This window comes from Papio anubis, chromosome 5 (assembly GCF_008728515.1).
Source record: "Papio anubis isolate 15944 chromosome 5, Panubis1.0, whole genome shotgun sequence".
In the NCBI taxonomy this organism is placed as follows: Eukaryota; Metazoa; Chordata; class Mammalia; order Primates; family Cercopithecidae; genus Papio; species Papio anubis.
This window is the reverse complement of record NC_044980.1, coordinates 100,933,465-100,955,842: the sequence shown is the minus strand read 5'-3', so window position 1 is coordinate 100,955,842 and position 22,378 is coordinate 100,933,465. Positions and strand designations below refer to the sequence as shown.

Here is a 22,378-nt window from a genome sequence, read left to right as displayed (position 1 = left end):
CATTTTTCAAAAAGAGGCATACATGTCGCCAGCAAGTATATGAAAAAAAATGCTCAGTGTCACTAATCATTAGGGAAATGCAAATTAAAACCACAATGAGATATCACCTTACACTTGTCAGAATGGCTATTATTAAAAAGAGAAAAGATAACAAGTTTTGGTGAGGATGTAGGAAAAGGGGAGCTCTTGAACATTGTTGGTAGAAATGTAAATTAGCATAGCCATTGTAGAACACAGTATGGAAGTGACTCAAAAAAAATTAAAAATAGAACTACCGTATGTGCCAGCAGTAGTACTGCTGGGATTACATATCCAAAGGATATAAAATCAGTGTGTTGAAGAGATGTCTGCACTCTTACTTTCATTGCAGCACTATTCACAATAGCCAAAGTTGATATGGAATGTCCATCAAAGGATAAATGGATAAAGAAAACGTAGACCAGGCGCAGTGGCTCACGCCTGTAATCTCAGCACTTTGGGAGACTGAGGCGAGCAGATCACGAGGTCAGGAGATCGAGACCATCCTGGCTAACACGGTGAAACCCTGTCTCTACTAGAAAAATACAAAAAAATTAGCTGGGCGTGGTGGCAGGCACCTGTAGTCCCAGCTGCTAGGGAGGCTGAGGCAGGAGAATGGCGTGAACCTGGGAGGTGGAGCTTGCAACACTCCAGCCTGGGTGGCAGAGCGAGACTCTGTCTCAAAAAAACAAAAAAACAAAAAAACAAAAAGAAAAGAAAAGAAAAGAAAAGAAAATGTGGTATATACACACAATGGAATATTATTCAGCCTTAAAAAGAAGGAAATTTCTGTCATTTGCAACAACATGGATGAACCTGCGGGGAGATTACGTTAAGTAAAATAAGCCAGGCACAGAAAGACAAGTGCTGAATGGTCTTACATGTGGAATCTAACAAAGTCAGACTCATAGAATCAGATTAGAATGGTGGTTACCAGATGCTAAAGGGAGGGAAGGGATTGAGGAGGTGGTGGACAAAGAATACAAAATTTCAGTTAGGCAGGAAGAATAAGCTCAAGAGATCTATAGTACATCATAGCGACTATAGTTAGTAACTATATTGTATACTTGAAAATTGCTGAGAGAATAAATTTTAAGTGGTCGACCACAAATAGTATGACATTGAAACAGACTTTTGTTGTCTGAGATAATGCCCAGAGTTCTTGTCCTACCTCCAAGATGATTAAGGAGCATGGACACAAAGGTGAGGTTGGAGCAAAAGTTTAATAAGCAAAAGAAAGCTCTCTGCCAGCAGAGAGGGGATCTGGAATGGGAGTATCCACTGTGGGGCTGGGGTCCAGGGTTTCTATGGACTGGGAAGGGGAAGGAATGTACTTTGTCTGCAGGCTGTCTTGGCGAATGCGTGACTCAGCTTGGCCTGGGACCAATCAGGGGCTGAGGTGATGATTCATAGAGGCCGGACTTACAGTCCAAATAAAGGAAAGTAGAGCGCCCACTGGAACCCACTGGAGCCCACTGTGCCCGTGCCCACGAAAGGAGAAGAAACTTTTTCTGGGAGCCCACTGACTACACAAAGGACAAAGGCATTTTTGTGCCAGGCCTTGTTCCCTTATCTAAGTGAGCTGGAGGTTTGTGCAAGTTTGTATCCAAATGGACTGGAGGTTTTTCTATCTGTGCAGCCGTGGGCATGTCTCTAAGTACAACATCCCTTGCCTAGTTCCTTTATCGGTGCCTGCCGCTTGAATTTTTTCCCGGGCTGCTTTTTATGTTATGTGGGGATGAGGCACTGACTCATAGGCTGGGGGCTCTCTGGGACCCTTCCCTTGTTATCTACCTAAGGGAAGCTAACTAACTCCTTTCAGTATGTGAGGTAAGGCATATATTAATTATCTTGATCTGGCTATTGCACAGTGTATAGTTATATCAAAACATCATGCTGTACACCATAAATATATACAAATTTTGTCAGTTAAAAAATTAGAAAGATTTATTTTAAAAGAAGCATTAAAAAGTTTTATTTTTATATGCTGGCAATGAATAATCTGCAGATGAAATAAAGAAAAACCTTTCATTTACATTATTATCAAAAATAATAAAACATTTACAAATACATTTAACCAAGGATATGAAGACTTGTACACTGAAACCCACAAAACATTACCGAAAGGAATTAAAGAACACCTACGTAATGAAAAGGCATCCACTATTCATCTTAAAATACTTAATATTGTTAAGATGGCAGTATTACTCAAAGCACTTTATAGAGTCAGTTGAATCTCTATAAAAATCTCAGCAGCTTTTCTTAATGGAAAATCTGATATTGAAATTGTTATTGAATTGCAGGACAACTCAAGAGCCATAACTATCTCAAAAAAGAAAAACAATGTTGGAGGACTCATATGTCCAAATTTTAAAACTTACTACAGAGCTTTAAGAATCAAAACAGTAAGGTACTGTTCAGTATGTGAGGTAAGGCATATATTAATTATCTTGATCTGGCCATTCCACAATGTATACTTATATCCAACATGTAAGGATAGACATGTAGGTCAATGGAAAATGATTGAGAGTCCAGAAATAAACTCACACATCTATGTCCTATTAATATTTGAAAAGGTGCTAAAACCATTCAATGGGAAATGAAGAGTCTCTTAAGAACATGGTGCTAGGATATCTGGATATCCATATGGAAAAGAGTGAAATTAGACCCCTACCTCAGACCATATATAAAAATTAACTAAAACATGGTTCAAATACCTAAATGTAGGAGTTAAAACTATGAAACACGTAGAAGAAAACATGGGAGAAATCTTCATGACCTTGAATTCAGTAATGGATTCTTAGATATGACACCAAAAGCATGAGCAACAGAAGAAAAAAAGATAAATTGTACTTTATCACAATTAAAAATTCAAAGGATACTGTCAAGAAATTGAAGAGGCAATCGACAGAATAGGAGAAAATATTTGCAAATCACATATCTGGTAAGTGTCTTGAATATATAAATAACTCATATCTTAGTAACAAAAAGACAGCCTAATTTTTAAAAATGTGCAAAAGACTTGAATAGATATTTCTCCAAAGAAGATATACTTGGCTGGCAAGCACATGAAAAGCTGCTCAACATTATTAGTTATGCAAATGAACTGGGAAATGCAAATAAGAAACCCCAGTGAGGTACCGCTTCACACCTACTAGGATGGTTGTAATAAAAAAAAATGGGCAATAGCAAGTGTTGACAAAGTAGTGGAGAAATTAGAACCTTTGTATATTAATGGTGGAGATATAAAATTATGCAGTTTCTATGGAAAACAGTTTGGCAGTTCCTCAAAAGTTTAAATATAGAATTACCATATGATCCAGAAATTTCAATCCTAAGTATAGAATCAAAATAATTAAAAACAGAATTCAAAGACAAACTTGTACATGAATGCCCATAGCAGCAATATACACAACAGCTAAAATGTGGAAACAATGTAAATGCCTATCACCTCATGTATGTATAACCAGAATGTGGTATGTTCATACAGTGAAACATTATTCAGCCTTGAAAAAGAATGATGTTCTGAAATATGCTATAATATGGCTGTAACATGGCCTTGGAATCATTATGATAAAGAAGATAGCTACAAAGGCTATTTTTCTATATGATTTGTTTATATGAAATGTCCAGAATCTGCCCATGTATACTGGGTTTCTTTTCAGTCTAATGAAAATGTTCTGAAATCAGATATTGGTGATGGTTGCACAAGTCACTCAATGTACTAAAAACCATTGAACTATATAATTTATGAGGATGACTTTTATAGGAAATAAATTTTATATCAATAAAAAAGTTCTAGAAGAACAGATAGAAAACTTTTGTGATATTGGGTTAGACAAAGATTTCTAAAATAGGATACCAAAAGCATGATCAAAATTAATAAATTGGGCTGAATGCAGTGGCTCGCACCTGTAATCCCAGCACTTTGGGAGGTCGAGGTGGGCGGATCACGAAGTCAGGAGTTTGAGACCAGCATGGCCAATATGCTGAAACCCCGTCTCTACTAAAAATATTTTTTTAAAATTATCTGGGCGTGATGACACGTGTCTGTTGTTCCAGTTACTTGGGAGGCTGAGGCAGGAGAATCTCTTGAATCCAGGAGGCGGAGGTTGCAGTGAGCCAAGATTGAGCCACTGCATTCCGGCCTGGGTGACAGAGTGAGACTCTGTCTCAAAAAAAAAAAAAAAAGTCAGTAAGTTTGCAAATTAATAAATTACTCTTTATGAAGATTAAAATATTCTGCTCTTTGACATATACAGTAGTTTCCCCCTTATCCTTGTGAGATATATTCCACAACCCCCAGTGGATGCCTTAAACCATGAATTAGTACCAAGCCTTTCGTATGCTATGATTTTTCTTACAGTACATACCTATGATAAAGTTTAATTCATCAATTAGGCACAATATGAGATTAATAACAATGGCTAATAATAAAATAGAACAATTATAACAATATACTGTGATAAAAGTGATGTGAGTGTGGTCTCCCCCACCCCTTCAAAATATCTTCTGGAACTGTACATTGGGTAACCGATACCACTCATGGAAAGTGAAACTGCAGATAGGGGAGAGGGACTCCTGTGCTGTTAAGCAGAGAAACCCCAGATTGGGAAAAATAATTGAAAGCTGTATATCTGATAAACTATGTCTAGAATATGTTAAGAACTGTCAAAACTCAATAAGAAAAATAAGCACATGAAAAGATGTTCAGTAGCATTAGGGATTAGGGACATGCAAATTAAACCTATAGCAAAATACCACCACACACCTATTACATTGGCTAATATTAAAAACACTTGCCATAGATTACTGGCAAGATGGCCGAAAAGGAACAGCTCTGGTCTGCAGCCCCAGCGAAACTGATGCAGAAGGCAGGTGATTTCTGCATTTCCAACTGAGGTACCTGGTTCATCTCATTGGGACTGGTTGGACAGTGGCTGCAGCCCACAGAGGGCAAGCTGAAGCGGGGTGGGGTGTTGCCTCACCCGGGAAGCACAAAGGGTTGGGGAATTTTCTCCCCTACCCAAGGGAAGCCATGAAGGTCTGAGCCTGAGGAACTCCAGCACAGATACTGCACTTGTCCCACAGTCTTTGCAGTCAGCAAACCAGGAGATTCCCTGTGGTGCGTATGCCACCCAGGCTCTGGGTTTCAAGCACAAAACTGGGCGGCCATTTGGGCAGACACCGAACTAGCTGCAGGAGTTCTTTTTTCCATACCCCAGTGGGGCCTAGAACACCAGCGAGACAGAACCGTTCACTCCCCTGGAAAGGGGTGCTGAAGCCAGGGGTTCAAGTGGTCTGGCTTGGCGGGTCCCACCCCCATGGAGCCCAGGAAACTAAGATCCCCTGGCTTGAAATTCTCACTGTCAGCCCAGCAGCAGTCTGCTGTGGCTTGAGCTTGCTCGGGGGAGGGGCTCATGCCGTTGCTCTGGCTTGAGTAGGCGGTTTTAAGCTCACAGTGTAAACAAAGCCACTGAGAAGTTCAAACTGGGCAGAGCCCACTGCAGCTCAGCAAGACCACTGCAGCCAGACTGCCTCTCTAGATGGCAGGGCATCTCTGAAATGAAAGGCAGCAGCTCCTGTCAGGGACTTATAGATAAAAGCCCTATCTCCCTGGGACAGAGCACCTGGAGAAAGGAGCGACTGTGGGTGAAGATTCATCAGACTTAAACATTCCTGCCTGACAGCTCTGAAAAGAGCAGTGTACCTCCCAGCACAGCATTCAACCTCTGCTAAGGATCAGACTGCCTCTTCAAGTGGGTCCCTGACTCCTGTGTATCCTGACTGGGAGACACCTCCCACTAGGGGCTGACAGACACCTCACACAGGAAAGCTCTGGCAGGCATCTGGCAGGTGCCCCTCTGGGACGAAACTTCCAGAGGAAAGATCAGGCAGCAATCTTTGCTGTTCTGCAGCCTCTGCTGGTGATATTCAGGCAAACAGGGTCAGGAGTGGACCACCAGCAAACTCCAGCAGACCAGCAGCAGAGGGACCTGACTGTCAGAAGGAAAACTAACAAACAGAAAGGAATAGCACATCCACTCAAAGACCCCATCCGAAGGTCATGAAAATCAAAGACCAAAGGTAGATAAATCCACAAAGATGGGGAGAAACCAGCGCAAAAAGGTTGAAAATTCCAAAAAGCAGAATGCCTCTTCTCCTCCAAAGGATCACAACTCCTTGCCAGCAAGAGAACAAAACTGGACGGAGAATGTGTTTGACGAATTGACAGAAGTAGGCTTCAGAAGGTTGGTAGTAACAAACTCATCCGAGCTATCGGAGCAGGTTCTAAACCAATGCACGGAACCTAAGAACCTTGAAAAAAGGTAGACGAATCGCTAACTGGAATAATCAGTGTAGAGAAAAATGTAAATGACCTGATAGAGCTGAAAAACACAGCACGAGAACTTCGTGAAGCATACACAAGTTTCAGTAGCTGAATTGATCAAGTGGAAGAAAGGATATCAGTGATTGAAGATCAACTTAATGAAAGAAAGAGAGAAGACAAGATCAGAGAAAAGAATAAAAAGGAATGAGCAAAGCCTCCAAGAAATATGGAACTGTGTGTAAAGACCAAATCTATGTTTGATTGATGTACCTGAAGGTGACAGGGAGAATGAAACCAAGTTGGAAAACACCCTTCGGGATATTATCCAGGAGAACTTCCCCAACCTAGCAAAACAGGCCAACATTCAAATTCAGGAAATGCAGAGAACACCACAAAGATATTCCTCGAGAACAGCAACCCCAAGACATAATCATCAGATTCACCAACATTGAAATGAAGGAAAAAATGTTAAGGGCAGCCAGAGAGAAAGGTCAGGTTACCCACAAAGGGAAGCCCATCAGACTAACAGCGGATCTTTCTGCAGAAACCCTACAAGCCACAAGAGAGTGGAGGCCAATATTCAACATTCTTAAAGAAAATAATTTACAACCCAGAATTTCATATCTGCCAAACTAACCTTCATAAGCGAACTAGAAATAAAATCCTTTACAGACAAGCAAATACTGGGAGATTCTGTCACCACCAGGCCTGCCTTACAAGAGGTCCTGAAAGAAGCACTAAACATGGAAAGGAGAAACTGGTACCAGCCACTGCAGAAATTATTTACCAAATTGTAAAGAACATCGACAGTATGAAGAAACTCCATCAACTAATGGGCAAAAGAACCAGCTAGCATCATAATGACAGGATCAAATTCACACATAACAATATTAACCTTAAATGTAAATGGGCTAAATACCCCAATTAAAAGACACAGACTGGCAAGTTGGATAAAGAGTCAAGACTCATCAGTGTGCTGTATTCAGGAGACCCATCTCACGTGCAAAGACACACATAGCCTCAAAATAAAGGGATGGAGGAATATTTATCAAGCAAATGGAAAGGAAAAAATAAAACAAAACAAGAAAAAAGCAGGAGTTGCAATCCTAATCTCTGTTAAGACAGACTTTAAATCAACAAAGACCAAAAGAGACAAAGAAAGGCATTAAATAATGGTAAAGGGACCAATGCAGCAAGAAGAACTAACTATCCTAAATATATATATGCTATGCACCCAATACAGGAGCACCTAGATTCGTAAAGCAAGTCTTAGAGGCCCACAAGGAGACTTAGACTCCCACACAATAATACTGGGAAACTTTAACACCCCACTGTCAATATTAGACAGATCAATGAGACAGAAAATTTACAAGGATACTCAGGACTTGAGTACTCTGGATGAAGAGGACCTAATAGACATCTACAGAGCTCTCCACCCCAAATCAACAGAATATACATTCTTCTCAGCACCTCATTGCACTTATTCTAAAATCGACCACATAATTGGAAGTAAAACACTCTTCAGCAAATGCAAAAGAACAGAAATCATAGCAAAGAGTCTCTCACACCACAGTGCAATCAAATTAGAACTCAGGATTAAGAAACGCACTCAAAACCGCACAACTACGTGGAAACTGAAAAACCTGCTCCTGAATGACTACTAGGTAAATAACAAAATGAAGGCAGAAATAAAGATGTTCTTTGAAACAAATGAGAACGAAGACACAACATACCAGAATCTCTGGCACACCTTTAAAGCAGTGTGTATAGGGAAATTTATAGCACTAAATACCCACAAGAGAAAGCAGGAAAGATCTAAAATTGACACGCTAACATCAAAATTAATAGAACCAGAAAAGCAGCAGCAAACAAATTCAAAATCTAGCAGAAAACAAGGAATAACTAAGATCAGAGCAGAACTGAAGGAGATAGAGACATGAAAAAAAACCTTCAAAAAATCAATGAATCCAGGAGCTGGTTTTTTGAAAAGATCAACAAAATAGATAGACCATTAGCCAAACTAATAAAGAAGAAAAGAGAGAAGGATCAGATAGATGCAATAAAAGATGATATAGGGAATATCAGCACTGATACCACAGAAATACAAACTACCATCAGAGAATACTATAAACACCTCTATACAAATAAGCTAGAAAATCTAGAAGAAATGGATAAATTCCTGGACACACACACCCTCCCAAGTCTAAATGAGGAAGAAACCAAATTCCTGAATAAACCAATAACAAGTTCTGAAATTGAGGCAGTAATTAATAATCTGCCAACCAAAAAAAAAGTCCAGGAGCAGATGGATTCACAGCAGAATTATACCAGCGGTACAAAGAGGAGCTAGTACCATTTCGTCTGAAACTATTCCAAACAATAGAAAAAGAGGGAATCTTCCTTAACTCATTTTATGTGGCCAGCATCATCCTGATACCAAAACCTGGCAGAGACACAACAAAAAAAAGAAAATTTAGGCCAGTATCCCTGATTAACATCGATGAGAAAATCCTCAATAAAATACTGGCAAACCGAATCCAGAAGCATATCAAAAAGCTTATCCACCACGATCAAGTCAGCTTCATTCCTTGGATGCAAGCCTGGTTCAACATACGAAAATCAATAAATGTAATTCATCACATAAACAGAACCAATGACAAAAAACACATGATTATCTCAGTAGATGCAGAAAAGGCCTTTGACAAAATTCAACACCCCTTCATGTTAAAAACTCTCAATAAACTAGGTATCAATGGAACATATCTCAAAATAATAAGAGTTATTTATGACAAACCCACAGCAAGTATCATACTGAATGGGCAAAAACTGGAAGCATTCCCTTTGAAAACTGGCACAAGACAAGGATGCCTCTCTCTCCCCACTCCTATTCAACATACTATTGGAAGTTCTGGCCAGGGCAATCAGGCAGGAGAAAGAAAGAAAGGGTATTCAGATAGGAAGAGAGGAAGTCAAATTGTCTCTTTTTGAAGAAGACATGATTATATGTTTAGAAAACCCCATCATCTCAGCCCAGAATCTCCTTAAGCTGATAAGTTCAGCAAAGTCTCAGGATACAAAATCAGTGTGCAAAAATCACAGGCATTCCTATACACCAATAACAGACAAACAGAGAGCCAAATCATGAGTGAACTCCCATTCATAATTGCCACAAAGAGAATAAAATACCTAGGAATCCAACTTACAAGGGATATGAAGGACCTCTTCAAGGAGAACTATAAACCACTGCTCAAGGAAATAACGGAGGACACAAACAAATGGAAAAACATTCCATGCTCATGGATAGGAAGAATCAATATTGTGAAAATGGCCATACTGCCCAAAGTAATTTATAGATTCAAAGCTATCCCCATCAAGCTACCACTGACTTTCTTCACATGATTGAAAAAAACTACTTTAAAATTTACATGGAACCCAAAAAGAGCCTGCATAGCTATGATAGTCCTGAGTAAGAAGAACAAAGCTGGTGGCATCATGCTACCTGACTGCAAACTATGCTATAAGGCTACAGTAACCAAAACAGCATGGTACTGGTACCAAAACATATATATATATAACCAGTGGAACAGAACAGAGACCTAAGAAATAACACCACATATCTACAATCATCTGATCTTTGACAAACCTGACACAAACAAGCAATGAGGAAAAGATTCCCTATTTAATAAATGGTGTTGGGAGAACTGGCTAGCCATATGCGGAAAACTGAAACTGGACCCTTTCCTTACACCTTATACAAAAATCAACTCCAGATGGATCAAAGACTTAAATGTAAGATGTAGGACCATAAAAATCCTAAAGGAAAACCTGGGCAATACCATTCGGGACATAGGCATGGACAAAAACTTAATCTCTAAAACACCAAAAGCAATGGCAACAAAAGCCAAAATAGATAAATGGGATCTAATTAAACTAAAGAGCTTCTGCACAGCGAAAGCAACTATCATCAGAGTGAATAGGCGACCTACAGAATGGGAGAAAATTTTTGCAATATATCCATCTGACAAAGGGTTAATATCCGGAATCTACAAAGAACTTAAACAAATTTACAAGAAAAGAACAACCCCATCAAAAAGTGGGCCAAGAATATGAGAAGACACTTCTCAAAAGAAGACATTTATGCAGTCAACAGACGTATGAAAAAAATGCTTATCATCACTGGTCATTAGAGAAATGCAAAGCAAAACCACAATGAGATACCACCTCACACCAGATCATTAAAGGCAATCATTAAAAAGTCAGGAAACAACAGATGCTGGAGAGGATGTAGAGAAATAGGGACACTTTTACACTGTCGGTGGGAGTGTAGTTCAACTGTTGTGGAAGACAATGTGGTGATTCCTCAAAGGTGTAGAGCTAGAAATACCATTTGACCCAGCAATCCCATTACTGGTTATATATCCAAAGGATTATAAATCATTCTACTATAAAGACACATGCACACGTGTGTTTATTGCGGCACTATTCACAATAGCAAAGACTTGGAACCAACCCAAATCCATTAATAATATACTAGATAAAGAAAATGTGGCACATATACACCATGGAGTACTATGCAGCCATAAAAAAGATGAGTTCATGTCCTTTGCAGGGTCATGGAGGAAGCTGGAAACCATCATTCTTGGCAAACTATCACAAGAAAACCAATCACTGCATGTTCTCACTCGTAAGTGGAAGTTGAACAAAGAGAACATGTGGACATGGGGAGGGGAGCATCACACTCCAGGGCTTGTTGGGGGCTAGGGTGTTAGGGGAGGGATAACATTAGGAGAAATACCTAATGTAGGTGACGGGGTTGATGGGTGCAGCAAACCACTATGGTACGTGTATACCTATGCAACAAAACTGCACGTTCTGCCATATGTACCCCAGAACTTAAAGTATAATAATAATAAAATATAAACTTGCATATCAATTGTTGGTGAGAATTTAGAAAAACCAGAACCCTCTATTAATTCAACAATGTAGATGAATGGAAATTTCATGCAAATTTAGGGGAGAGTCCCTTTCCCTTGTCTGCAGTTTCACTTCCTGTGGGTAGTATCAGTTACCCAATGTACAAAACAAGAAGATATTTTGAGGGGGTCGGGGAGACCACATTCACATCACTTTTATTACAGCATATTGTCATAATTGTTCTATTTTATTATTAGTTATTAATCTCATGCCTAACTGATGAATTAAGCTATATCATAGATATGTGGTCCGATTACACATACCTGTGCTCCAATTTTACATATTGTGAGAATGTAAAATGGTCCAACCACTTTGGTAAACACTTCAGTAATTTCTGAAACTGTTAAATGTGTACCTGCTATATGATATGGTTATTTCACAACTCGGTATTTACCCAAGATCAATGAAAGCACATGTACATGCAAAGACATAGGTTCCATATAGCAGCTTTATTAGAAACGTCCCAAACTTAAAACCACCCAAATGTCTGTCAGTTGCTGTACGTATAAACAATCTGGTATATTTATGCAATGGGATACCACACAGGGTGTGAAAGAAATGAATTACTGATACATACTATCACATCGATTAATCTCAAAATAATTTTGCTGAGTATAACGAGCCAGATGAAAAAAAAAAGAGTTCTGTTTCATCTGTGAAATTCTAAGAAATGCAAATGATTCTAGCTACAAAGAGCTCACCAGTAAGGGAGGGGAGGGAGGAGAGAGGAACAAAAAGGAAGGAGTACAAAGGAGCATGTGACGACTGGGGGATGACATATATAATGTTGGTTGTGGTAAATATTTCATGGTGCATGTGGGAAAACTTACCAAATTATACATTTTAAATATGTATGTGCAGTCTTTGGTATTTCAGTTTTTCTTCAGTAAAGCTGTTTTTAAAGAAAAGCTCATCGGTCATTTTTGGAACTTAACAAGGTAGCAGTTTATTACTCTAAAAATGAGTAAACAAAATGAGAATCTCATATTTATCCTCTTTTCTTATAGGAATTACAAAAAAGTAACCACATAATTCATAAGGGAAAGTTCTTCTGTATAGGATTCTAGTGACAAATGAAAGAAGAATGATAGAAATAGAAAATTATAATTTTGCAGTTATCTGGAAATACTGGACCGAGGCAGTGATCATCATCAATGAAAGCAAAAGCGATTATATGTGGATTGATATTCCCATGTAGGAATATCGTAATGGAGGGAAGAAGTTGATACCATTTAACTCACTGATCAATTTTAGCATGAAGAAAAGTGAGACAGCAGACCTTAAGTACTCTTGAGGTGATGCAGTAGAGAGTACACAGCATCACTTATATAGTATTCTGCTACTAAATATACAAAAATTAGCCAGGCAGGTTGGGGGCTGACTGTAATCCCATCTACTTGGGAGGCTGAGGCACAAGAATTGCTTGAAACCCGGGAAGCAGAGGTTCCAGTGAGCCAAGATTGTGCCCCTGCACTCTAGCCTGGGTGACAGAGTGAGACTCTGTCTTCAAAAAAAAAAAAAAAAAAAAAAAAAAGCCTTAATCTAATCTGCCTCTATATTTACCCATTTACAGGAAATAGTAGAATTAAAGCATCATGTTAAATAATACCACACACACACACACAAAATCAGCTAAATCCAGATTTGTCTAAGACAAATGACCCAGTTTCTCCAAGGAAAAAATATTGTAGAAAAGAAAGAGATATATTTTTATAGAAAACATTCAAGACAAAACAACTAAATGTGATGTGGAGATTTTGCTTGAATCCTGACAGTAACAAAACATTAAAATATGTATCCTTGAGATTATTGAGAAAACTTGAATGTGAAGTGGTCATTGAATGATAATGAGGTATTATTGTTAGTTTTGTCAAGAATGATAGTGTTATGCTTGTTAAATATTTATCAGTAAGAGGCACATACTTTATTTACTGGTAAAAATGACACAGTATTAGGGATTTGGTTTGATTAAGTATTACAAAGGGACTAAAGACAAGAAAAAGACAAAAGTGCATAGACCAATAAAGGAAACAAAAATCTTGAAAATATTGGGCATGGTGGTTTTTGCCTGTAATCTCAGATGCTTGGCATGCTGAAGTGGGAGGATGGCTTGTATAATAAAGGATGTGCCTTTTGGAGATGGGTAACAGACCCTATTTCTAAAAAAAATTTAGAAATTAGCTGGCCATGGTGGCACATGCTATGGTCCCAGCTGCTTGGAAGGCTGAAACTGGGGGATCTTTTGAGCCCAAGAGTTAGAGGCTGCAGTAAGTTTCAGTCACACCACTGCACTCCAGCTTGGGCAACTAGAGTGTGACCCTGTTTCTGAAAGAAAAAAAATTGCAAAATATTGATAATCGAGCTAGGTTTTAAGACATGAAGGTTTATTATACCTTCTCAATACATTTGTTTATATTTGAAATTTTCCATAATGATTAAAAAAACTTTTAAGGAGTCAAAAAATTAAAAATGTCGATGTTAGTCTAACATGATAAAATTGTACTATTCAATATTATACTTTTCAAGAATACGTAATGACATGGAAAATGCTTAGGAAAATATGTATTAACATATATTATTTTAAAATTCAGTTGAATACGCTACCTGTAGTCTCTGAAATACCAAAAATGGCAAGTTATTTTTACATGTAGTTCAAAGGCAAGCCTTAAAATGCTGTAGATTCATCAATATAATGTCACAAATCTCTTGTGTATTTATTTATATCAAATCAGTACAAATGATTTCAATCAGTAATCAAGAAGACCTTTTTTTAGGGTGGAAATGTTGGCTCATGCCTGTAATCCCAGTACTTTGGGATGCTGAGATGAGAGGATCCCTTGAGGCCAGGAGTTCAAGACCAGCCTGGGCTATTAATATAGTAAGACCCATCTCTACAAAAAATTAGCCGGGTTTGGTGGTGTATGCCTGTATTCCCAGCTACTCTGGAGGCTTGAGGTGGGTGGATTGCTTGAGCTCAGGAATTTGAGGCTGCTGTGAGCCATGATCCTGCCATTGCAATCAGTGAGATCCTGTCTCTGAAAGGAAAAAAACAAAAACAAACAAACAAACAAAAAAAACCAAACAAAAAAGAAAAGACCTTATATTAAATAACTATTGAGATGGTAGAGAATTTTTATTTATATTTATACTATTTATCAACAGCTTATAAACATTAAGTGAATATTTGGGGTATGTTGCATATGGGTTTGGTTGAGTTTTGTTTTATATTGTTTTTTAAAAACAGAGTTCCTTAGGAAGGTAACAGACAGCTGAATAAAACGTGATATTTTCTTGTATCATAATCACATCTAAAGAACTTCAAGAAAAGCACATATTTTAAAAGTGCTTATGGTTGGAAATATGAAATGTTTTTAAGGAAAACAAAATTGATTTTTTTCAGTTGATTTAACATAAGTAACTGAAAGAATGTTCATTCATGCAGCTAACTCAATTTTCATCTTCCTTTTTTTGTTTATTCAGGGACTAGAAATGAAAAATTAACTTTCTTGCCTTCTAAATTTTCAAACAACCGATTACATTGCCTTACTCTACAGAAACAACATACTGTTTTACTACTTAAATGGTAATATTGCCGCTTTGTTATAGGTTATCATTGCATTTGTTTCTGATTGAATTATAGGTGCTTGAGTGGTATTCTGAGATGGAAAAAAATATGTTCTTAAATTCATTCAGCCCTGAAATATTCCCTAATGAATATGACCTAGTGAGTACAGTATTATGAAAGGGTTTTGTTGGATGACCATGCTTTTGGTTCTTTTTGGCTTTTTAGCAGTTAAGAGTTGTGTCAAAAATCGAGTGTTGAGAATATAAGCGTTGATTATCTAGGCCTGATGTGATCCACTAATTGTTCTTTTTTTCTTATAAGTTTGCCAAGGCCAGCAAAGCATTTATTGCTGTCAACAAAGCTAACTGTATGACTGCTGATTGTATGACCTAGGACCAGTCACCTAATCTCTCTGCCTCGGTTTCCTCATCTGTAAAACAAGGATAGTAATAGCATCTACCTACCTCTAGGGTTGCATGAGGGAGAGTGCTTGGCATATAACTAAAGAAGTGGTTGAAAAATGAAAAAAAAAAAAAACTAATTAAAAAATATTCATCATGATGTACAAAAGTTCCTCATAACTTGTTAGTCCTGATGTACGTATATTCTTTCATTAACATGATACAATAATTTTATGAAAATAAATCTTACTTAAAAACTTTATGACCTTTTTTCTACCTGAGTGCCAGTGCTGAATGCTAAGATTAATAACTATGTTTGTTTACTGTTTGTTGTATAATTTTTTTTCTTTTCCTGCTGACCCATTAAAGGTTGCTTAATTATTGGTTTAAGTTAAATGCACTGTGTAACTAAAATAGTATTTTTAAAAAATCATTTTAAAGAACTCATACTGTAGCAATATACTGAATAAGGGGATCCAGTAGATCCCACCATCTGCTGTTTCACTTTCGCAGGCGTCAGTTACCTGCAGTCAACCACAGGCTGAAACTGTTAGATGATAAATTTCAGATATAAACTTGCAGCTGTTCTAAGTAGTGTGTTGAAATCTTGCACTGTCCTACTCCCTCCTTCCAAGGCTGTGAATCATCTTTGTCCAGCATATCCGTACTGTATATGCTACCTTCCTATTACTATATAGGAAAGAATATAGTACAGATAGAGTTCAGTATTATTCTCAGTTTCAGGCATTCCCTGGGAGTCTTGGATTGCATCTCCCTTGGCTAAGGGGAAACTGGGATATACTCTTCTACCTTACTATTATTGCCCAAATTAGTGACTTCAATGTTTTTATAAATTAGTGTAAACAACATCTACATAAGCAATAGAAGCTTACCACGTTTATTTTTTCATGTTGTTTAGTCAGTAATACCTGATCAGTGAGGGTAATCTTTTATATTTTATAACTCTATTACTTACCCTGTAGTTGTAATGTGTATTTTTTTGTGCTACGTTTTCATTTCAGCAACTTCAATGGCAATATGTGTCAGTATCACACTAGTAAAATAAATGAATTCATCTTTCAAATGACTCAGTTTGTAAAAGTCCTAACAAATAAAGTAAGTTGATAAGTTTCTTTGTGGCATCTATCTTTTTATAAAATGGTGGCTTCACGCTTTAACGTAAACATATAAATATAAAATAAAGAGAATTGGCAATTGTTTTTGAAAAAGCCTTTCTTGGATCATGGGTTTATATTTTAAATATTATTTTGCTTTGCTTATATTATCCTCAGTCAACTCGGAATGTTTATCACATACTTGTTTGTAAATTGTGGTTTTTGTTGAAAATACTCTTGTAAAAAGGATTTCAACTCTATTTTATCTGGTCTCTAACACATGAGGTCAGTCTTTATCCAAGAAAGAGATTACGAGCTGTTGCTTTCATTCTTTTTGTTTTTTTTTTTTTTTTACTTTCAAATTCATTCACAGTGTTTTGTGGCAGAAATTTTATTTCAGGATTGGTGTCACTCTATTTCCCCTAGTCTTGTGGTTTATACATAAAGAGTGATACTGAATATGGAAGGGGTCCCATTTCTAAATCAGCAGAACTGACTGCCTGAATTAGAGGAACCGGTTTGGAGCTTAATGAGAATAAATTAATAATTTAATTTAATGAGAAAATATACTACTGAGAAAAAAACAGATTTCATTTATTAACTTGAAGTAAGCATGTATTGAGAATTACAGGGTTAAATAGAATCCAATAAATTAAAAAACATAATTGATTAAAAACATTGATAGTTATAGGCCATTGCTTTGTACATGTATACAATACTTAACTATATTTTGTTTTTAATAATTAAACTATCTTATTTCAGAACCATTTTTACTGCACCTGGGCAGATCTTATCTGCCACAATCAGCCACAGGGAAGTACCTGTGTGTGTACGTATTATTTATCCGTTTACATGCATACTTCAACACAATACATACATTCACACTGCACCAATTGTTAATCATAGCTAATCCAAAGAATCTATGTATTATCTTTTTATTAGCAATTTTGTTTAATGTTGTGTGAAGTTTATAGTGGTGATTGAAAATATTCTCCAAGATTCTAAAGGGGCTCCTGGATATTGAAAGCAAGATAAATTATGTTGTGTCTTTATCGTAGTTTCATTCTTTAAATATAGGGAATTCATTTTCATAGTAAATCCCTGTTATTAATTGTTAGAAGTTAGTTGTTTATGAGACAGTAGAGTGTTGTGAAATTTTAGATTGGAACCTCAACATTTTAGCAGAATTTGGGCCTACATGTTATTACTTATTATTTTCTCTAATAATTTTGGGGTTAGAGTTTGGTTTTGAGCTCCTGCTTCTCTCGACATACTTGCCCAATAATAGAGTCCAATAGAGTACATTGACTAAAGGCAATTGAGCTCTTCACATGTTTGCTCTCTAGCCCAGAGGTATTACAGGCATTTACACAAAAGCTGTTGATCACAGTGTATTTACAAAACCTTCAGGAGCATAGCTGCTTCCCCCACTGTGGACTTCTGTTCAATTGATTGTATCCCAGTGGGATGATTGGCCATCAATTTTTTTTTTTTTTTCCAAGAAAAAGCTTCCCAGTGGAACTTTCTCTGTTGTATTCACTAGAGGAAATACTTCGTTATTGTGTTTTATCAGAGGCCCTTTTGAACATACAATTGACTATCAATCTTGAATCTTTAACAGTGAAACAATATTCCTGTGCCTGAGAAAGCAGCTTTCATCTGGCTCAAAGAAGAAAACAAACTTGGTCAACACTGTGGTTTTCTCAGGCAAAGTACAGGAATACTCTGGCAATTATTCCTGTTTCTGGATTGTTATAAAGAACTCCCGTTAGAGTGACTGTGCTTCTTTTCATTGCTGGAAACCTGTGCCCGCCTTCCTCCTTCTTTTCTTTTGCTTCATGCTGCTTGCCCTCAGAACCAGGCCTCCTTGCCCTCAGAACCTTTTTTCTCTCTAAGCAAGCTCTTCTGTATCTATATTCTATGGGGGTTTCACTTTGCAGGCTGCATTTATTGGGAGACAAGAATGCTGCAGGGAGGCAGAAGCTACAATAAATGTTTCTCTGTCTCCCTCCCTAACTCAGGTAGCATTTCTGGCAACACCTCTATCTCCTCCATGGTTCCAGCCCTGGACTGATCTGCAGTTCTAACTTGTGTTGACTGACTGTGGCTTGTGGGTCCCAGTAACACTGACTCTTCCTTTTGTGTCTTCAGCTTTGGGATGCTGGTGGTTCCCTGCTGTTGCTAAGTTTCTAGCTTACACTACCATATCCAGTTTGTCTTCTTAGCTTCTCCTTCACCAAAATAACTAATTCCCTTAATGAGATTTCCTTTGTGTAATTTCATATTTACAGTAGTTTCTGTTTTCCTAATTATACCTTGACTAACACATCTTCCTTTCTGTGTCATTCTGGGTTTCTTACATGAAATCACATTTAAGACAATAGAACTGACATTTATTTTCTTTAAGAGAATGTTGGAACAATTGGCATCAAAGCACAAGCAGAGAATTGAACATAATATTAGATTTAAATTAGACCTGACTCTTTCTTAGACTACCACTAATTCTATACTACCGTCTTGAATCCAGAAAAACTGTAGGTAGAAACGTAAGCTCAGGCAGTTACATGACAATTAAGAATAATAAAGCTACAAGTTCATGATGAATTCCAAGAATAGGGGGGAGTGCTAGCTGCTTAATTATAGAAAGATCATTTTCACACATGCTCCTAGCAACAACAGAGTTGAAATGTTTTTTCAGTGCTGTAATCTATAATGTCAGTCTATAGAAGCAAATGTAAAGAAAAATATTTGACTAAAGAAGTTAATGGTTGTGAACTAGTTATTTGAGTTATTGGTTACTAGTTATTTGAAGCTGTATCTTGGATAGTTTTGATTGACAATTAAAAGACAATTCATATTATCCTGTCTGTACTTGTTTGTTTTAAAAAATCTTGGTAATGTTTTTGTATTGGTGTGAGAAGGTATAAGTGACCCAAAGTATGCAATATTAAGGTAAATGATAAGTTGATATTTAAAGTCCTACCTTATATGTACACTAGATATTGTTATTTTTAATTTTATTTCAATTGGCTGAAGCTTTTGAATTCATAGGTGGTTAAAATTAGTTGAGAGAGCAGTTTTGCAGATGGACATTTCTTTGTTTCAGAAAGTAGTGCTTTAATATATAAATCAAAGTTATAAATTTTTGCACCTCATTTAAAAAATACTTTTATCATCTTTAATAATTTCATATTCCATGTTATTTAATAGCAAGGAAAACTTTATAGAGATATTTCTGATTATCATTTCTTACTGATAACTGATATACTCCCTGTAGCACAGTCATTAACCTAGAATTTTAGCTCATTCACTTCCAGCTTATAAAATTGAGTGTAATTACAGAAGTCAGGAAGTAAAACTCACTCATCCCAAATTGAAATACTTGGTGGACTAAATGCTGTTGCTTCTTGGAACTGTTTATAGAACAGTGTAAAACTAAGTGAAACGAATGGGATCTGATTCAGTGTTTGGGGAGTTCTTGACCTGGTTTTCAAATATGAATGCGTACCTGCCCTTTAAAATGTTTGACTCTTCTAAGATTTTTCTCACCTGGAAAGTGTTCGTTCCTTCACTATCGATCACAGGTGACTGGGAGCACTTTGGTAATAACCATCAAAAATGAAATCAAGTACAATGCTGAAGATTGTGGAAGAAATACTATTTTTTTCAAACCTGCATCATTATTTCGTGACTCCTGTTTCACTAGTATGGATGACCCGATTGATTTATTTTTAGATTATTAATATTAGACTTGTGACTTTCTTTGCAGACTTTGGAGCACGGGTTGGGGAAGAATTATGTATACATTTTGGAATTTTTTAAATCATAAAAATGGCTTAAGATTGGAAGGAGAGAAAGCTGCTGCTGAATGCCTAGGTTATTTGGTTTCTTCCTGGTTGACTTAGAGTGTTCTAGGTCTATGCAGTAAACCTTCTACAGAGAGAAGCCATAGGGACCTGTTGACAGGGGCCTCATGGTGTTTCTCCACATATTAGAGAATCTTTTTGTGGTAGTGTGGAAGACCCAAAGATTGCAGGTGGCTCAGCTGATGGTTATTATCCTGTGCACTACAGCTTTTTGACTCAAAAGACGAAAGTTTCTCATCCAGTCTTTGAAACAGTAGCTGGTCACAGAATGGAAAAACTGATTTCTGAAATTAAGGTTTAGGCATTTTTCATTAACTTAGAGTTGAGACCAATAAATGAGAATGTAAGGCCATGAGATTTTCCATGTGAAGGTGAGTCCCAGTTGCATACTGTAAACCAGGAAAAAAACAGATATTTTATTTGAGAGTGTAGACATAACATTTCTGTAACATTTTTGGAATGCCAGAAAATAAAAATATATGACAGAACATGCATTAAGTTAAAAATCATTACTGTCATTCCTTTGTTTTTCAGCTTAACACATTTAGAAATAATGAGTGAAATGATTTGACTGTATTGCTTTAATAGACAGTATAAGATCAAGAGGCCAGTGTACAGGTCACTTGGCTTGGATATGGTAAGCTTTTGTCTTGGGCTAATGGCATTTTAGTTTTTTCACTACTTTAAAAAATAAGATTGTAAAACTTTCATTTGGAATATATTTTGAAAACTTTTGACCCTTTGAAGTGTGATCCATGAGTGCAAGTGACTGAAATTGCTTCAAAATTTGTGAACTGTCTCCTTTTTTGTAGATCTCTGAACTTGATATGAGGAAATGAAGTACACAACCAGTTCAATTAGTTGAAGCAGTCTCTTCTTGCTTGCATTCACATTTGACTTAATTTACCCTTAATTTACTTAAGCTTTTATTTCTTTTCTTCTTTGAGTGAAGCAATGTGAATATTTTATTTTTTAATTGAAGGGAAATTTTCATTCTTAGCTCCTGCTGGGTAAAAAAGTGACAAGGCTGCTTAGCGTTGCTAACTTTAAGTGCTGTTTGTAGTTTGTTATGAGCTCTAGAAATCTTATATGGAGGAAAGAAAGAGATTTGGTGGAAAGAAAAGTCCTAGAAAAAAAAGTCAATTAGAGACTGTGTGACTGCCAGAGTGAAAGAGGAGGAGCAGAGCATCCATTCTGAATTGGTATATTGAGAAGCAGAAATCCAATTAACAAATTCACATTTCTGCAGCAGCAGACAGTGATTAAAATTTTGGTGAACTACTAAAAATTCCTGCCACATACTTCAAACTGATAACTTACAGAGGCTCTTAAAAAAAAAGTTCTGGATTTTAAGAACAAATATGTAAATAGAAAACTCATTATGCTTCTTGTTCTGAAATGACCTTTAATTGTATGCTATGAGAAGGTTGTGTTTTATTATTTAATGTTTACATATTACTTAACTTTATGTTCAAATAGAAGAACTTTAAAAGCATGTAGCCTCAGAGCTGCAGATCCTGCATTTGATGGAGTTAAGAGAACGGAGAACTGATTTCTGGAAACTTAAATAAATAAAGTCATATCTAAAGTTTTGATCCTGATTTCAAATTTACTCATTCAGTTCTAAGCATTTAATAAATGTGTTTAATCCACCTAATACTGTGTTAAGCACTGGCGACACAAAAGTGAGTAAGACATGGTCCTGACCTGCAGTAGCTTCCTTTTGACTCTAGTGGAAGGAACATACACTTAAATTAGACCAGATTATAAAGCAGCCTGGTTAACAACATGGTGAAAGAATAAGCAACATCAGTGGGTGTACAGAGGGCAGTCTCCTGCTCTGAATGCTGGCGTCCCAGGTAGCTTTACAGAGCACATGCGCTGGGGCTGTGAAGGCTGAATTATGCTGTTGTAGACTAAGGAAATGAATTCTGCCTTGTAACTGCCTCAGATGGCCTAGGGGACACTATTGTTATAATTTTTTTTTTTTTTTTTTTTAAAGGATTGGGCTAGGCTCTTTGTGTTCTATTTTATTACTGTGAGAATGTATGCCTGCACATTAATTCAATCAATTAATTCAAAATTTATTCACTATAAATTGTAAGACT

General features: G+C 36.9%; 1 protein-coding gene across 4 annotated transcripts in view; it reads left to right on the top strand.

The window, feature by feature from the left end:
* The window catches only part of FBXL17 (F-box and leucine rich repeat protein 17), a 539,707-nt gene that overhangs the window by 173,612 nt on the left and 343,717 nt on the right, over positions 1-22,378 (top strand). The window contains exon 6 of one of the 4 annotated variants that reach the window (XM_031666764.1): positions 2,322-2,852. The exons of the other annotated variants lie outside the window; for them this stretch is intronic. Coding sequence (XP_031522624.1) covers positions 2,322-2,621 — 300 coding nt within the window. The 3' untranslated portion in view covers positions 2,622-2,852. Of the gene's footprint in view, positions 1-2,321; positions 2,853-22,378 lie in introns of those variants that run through there. 4 annotated transcript variants of the gene reach the window in all.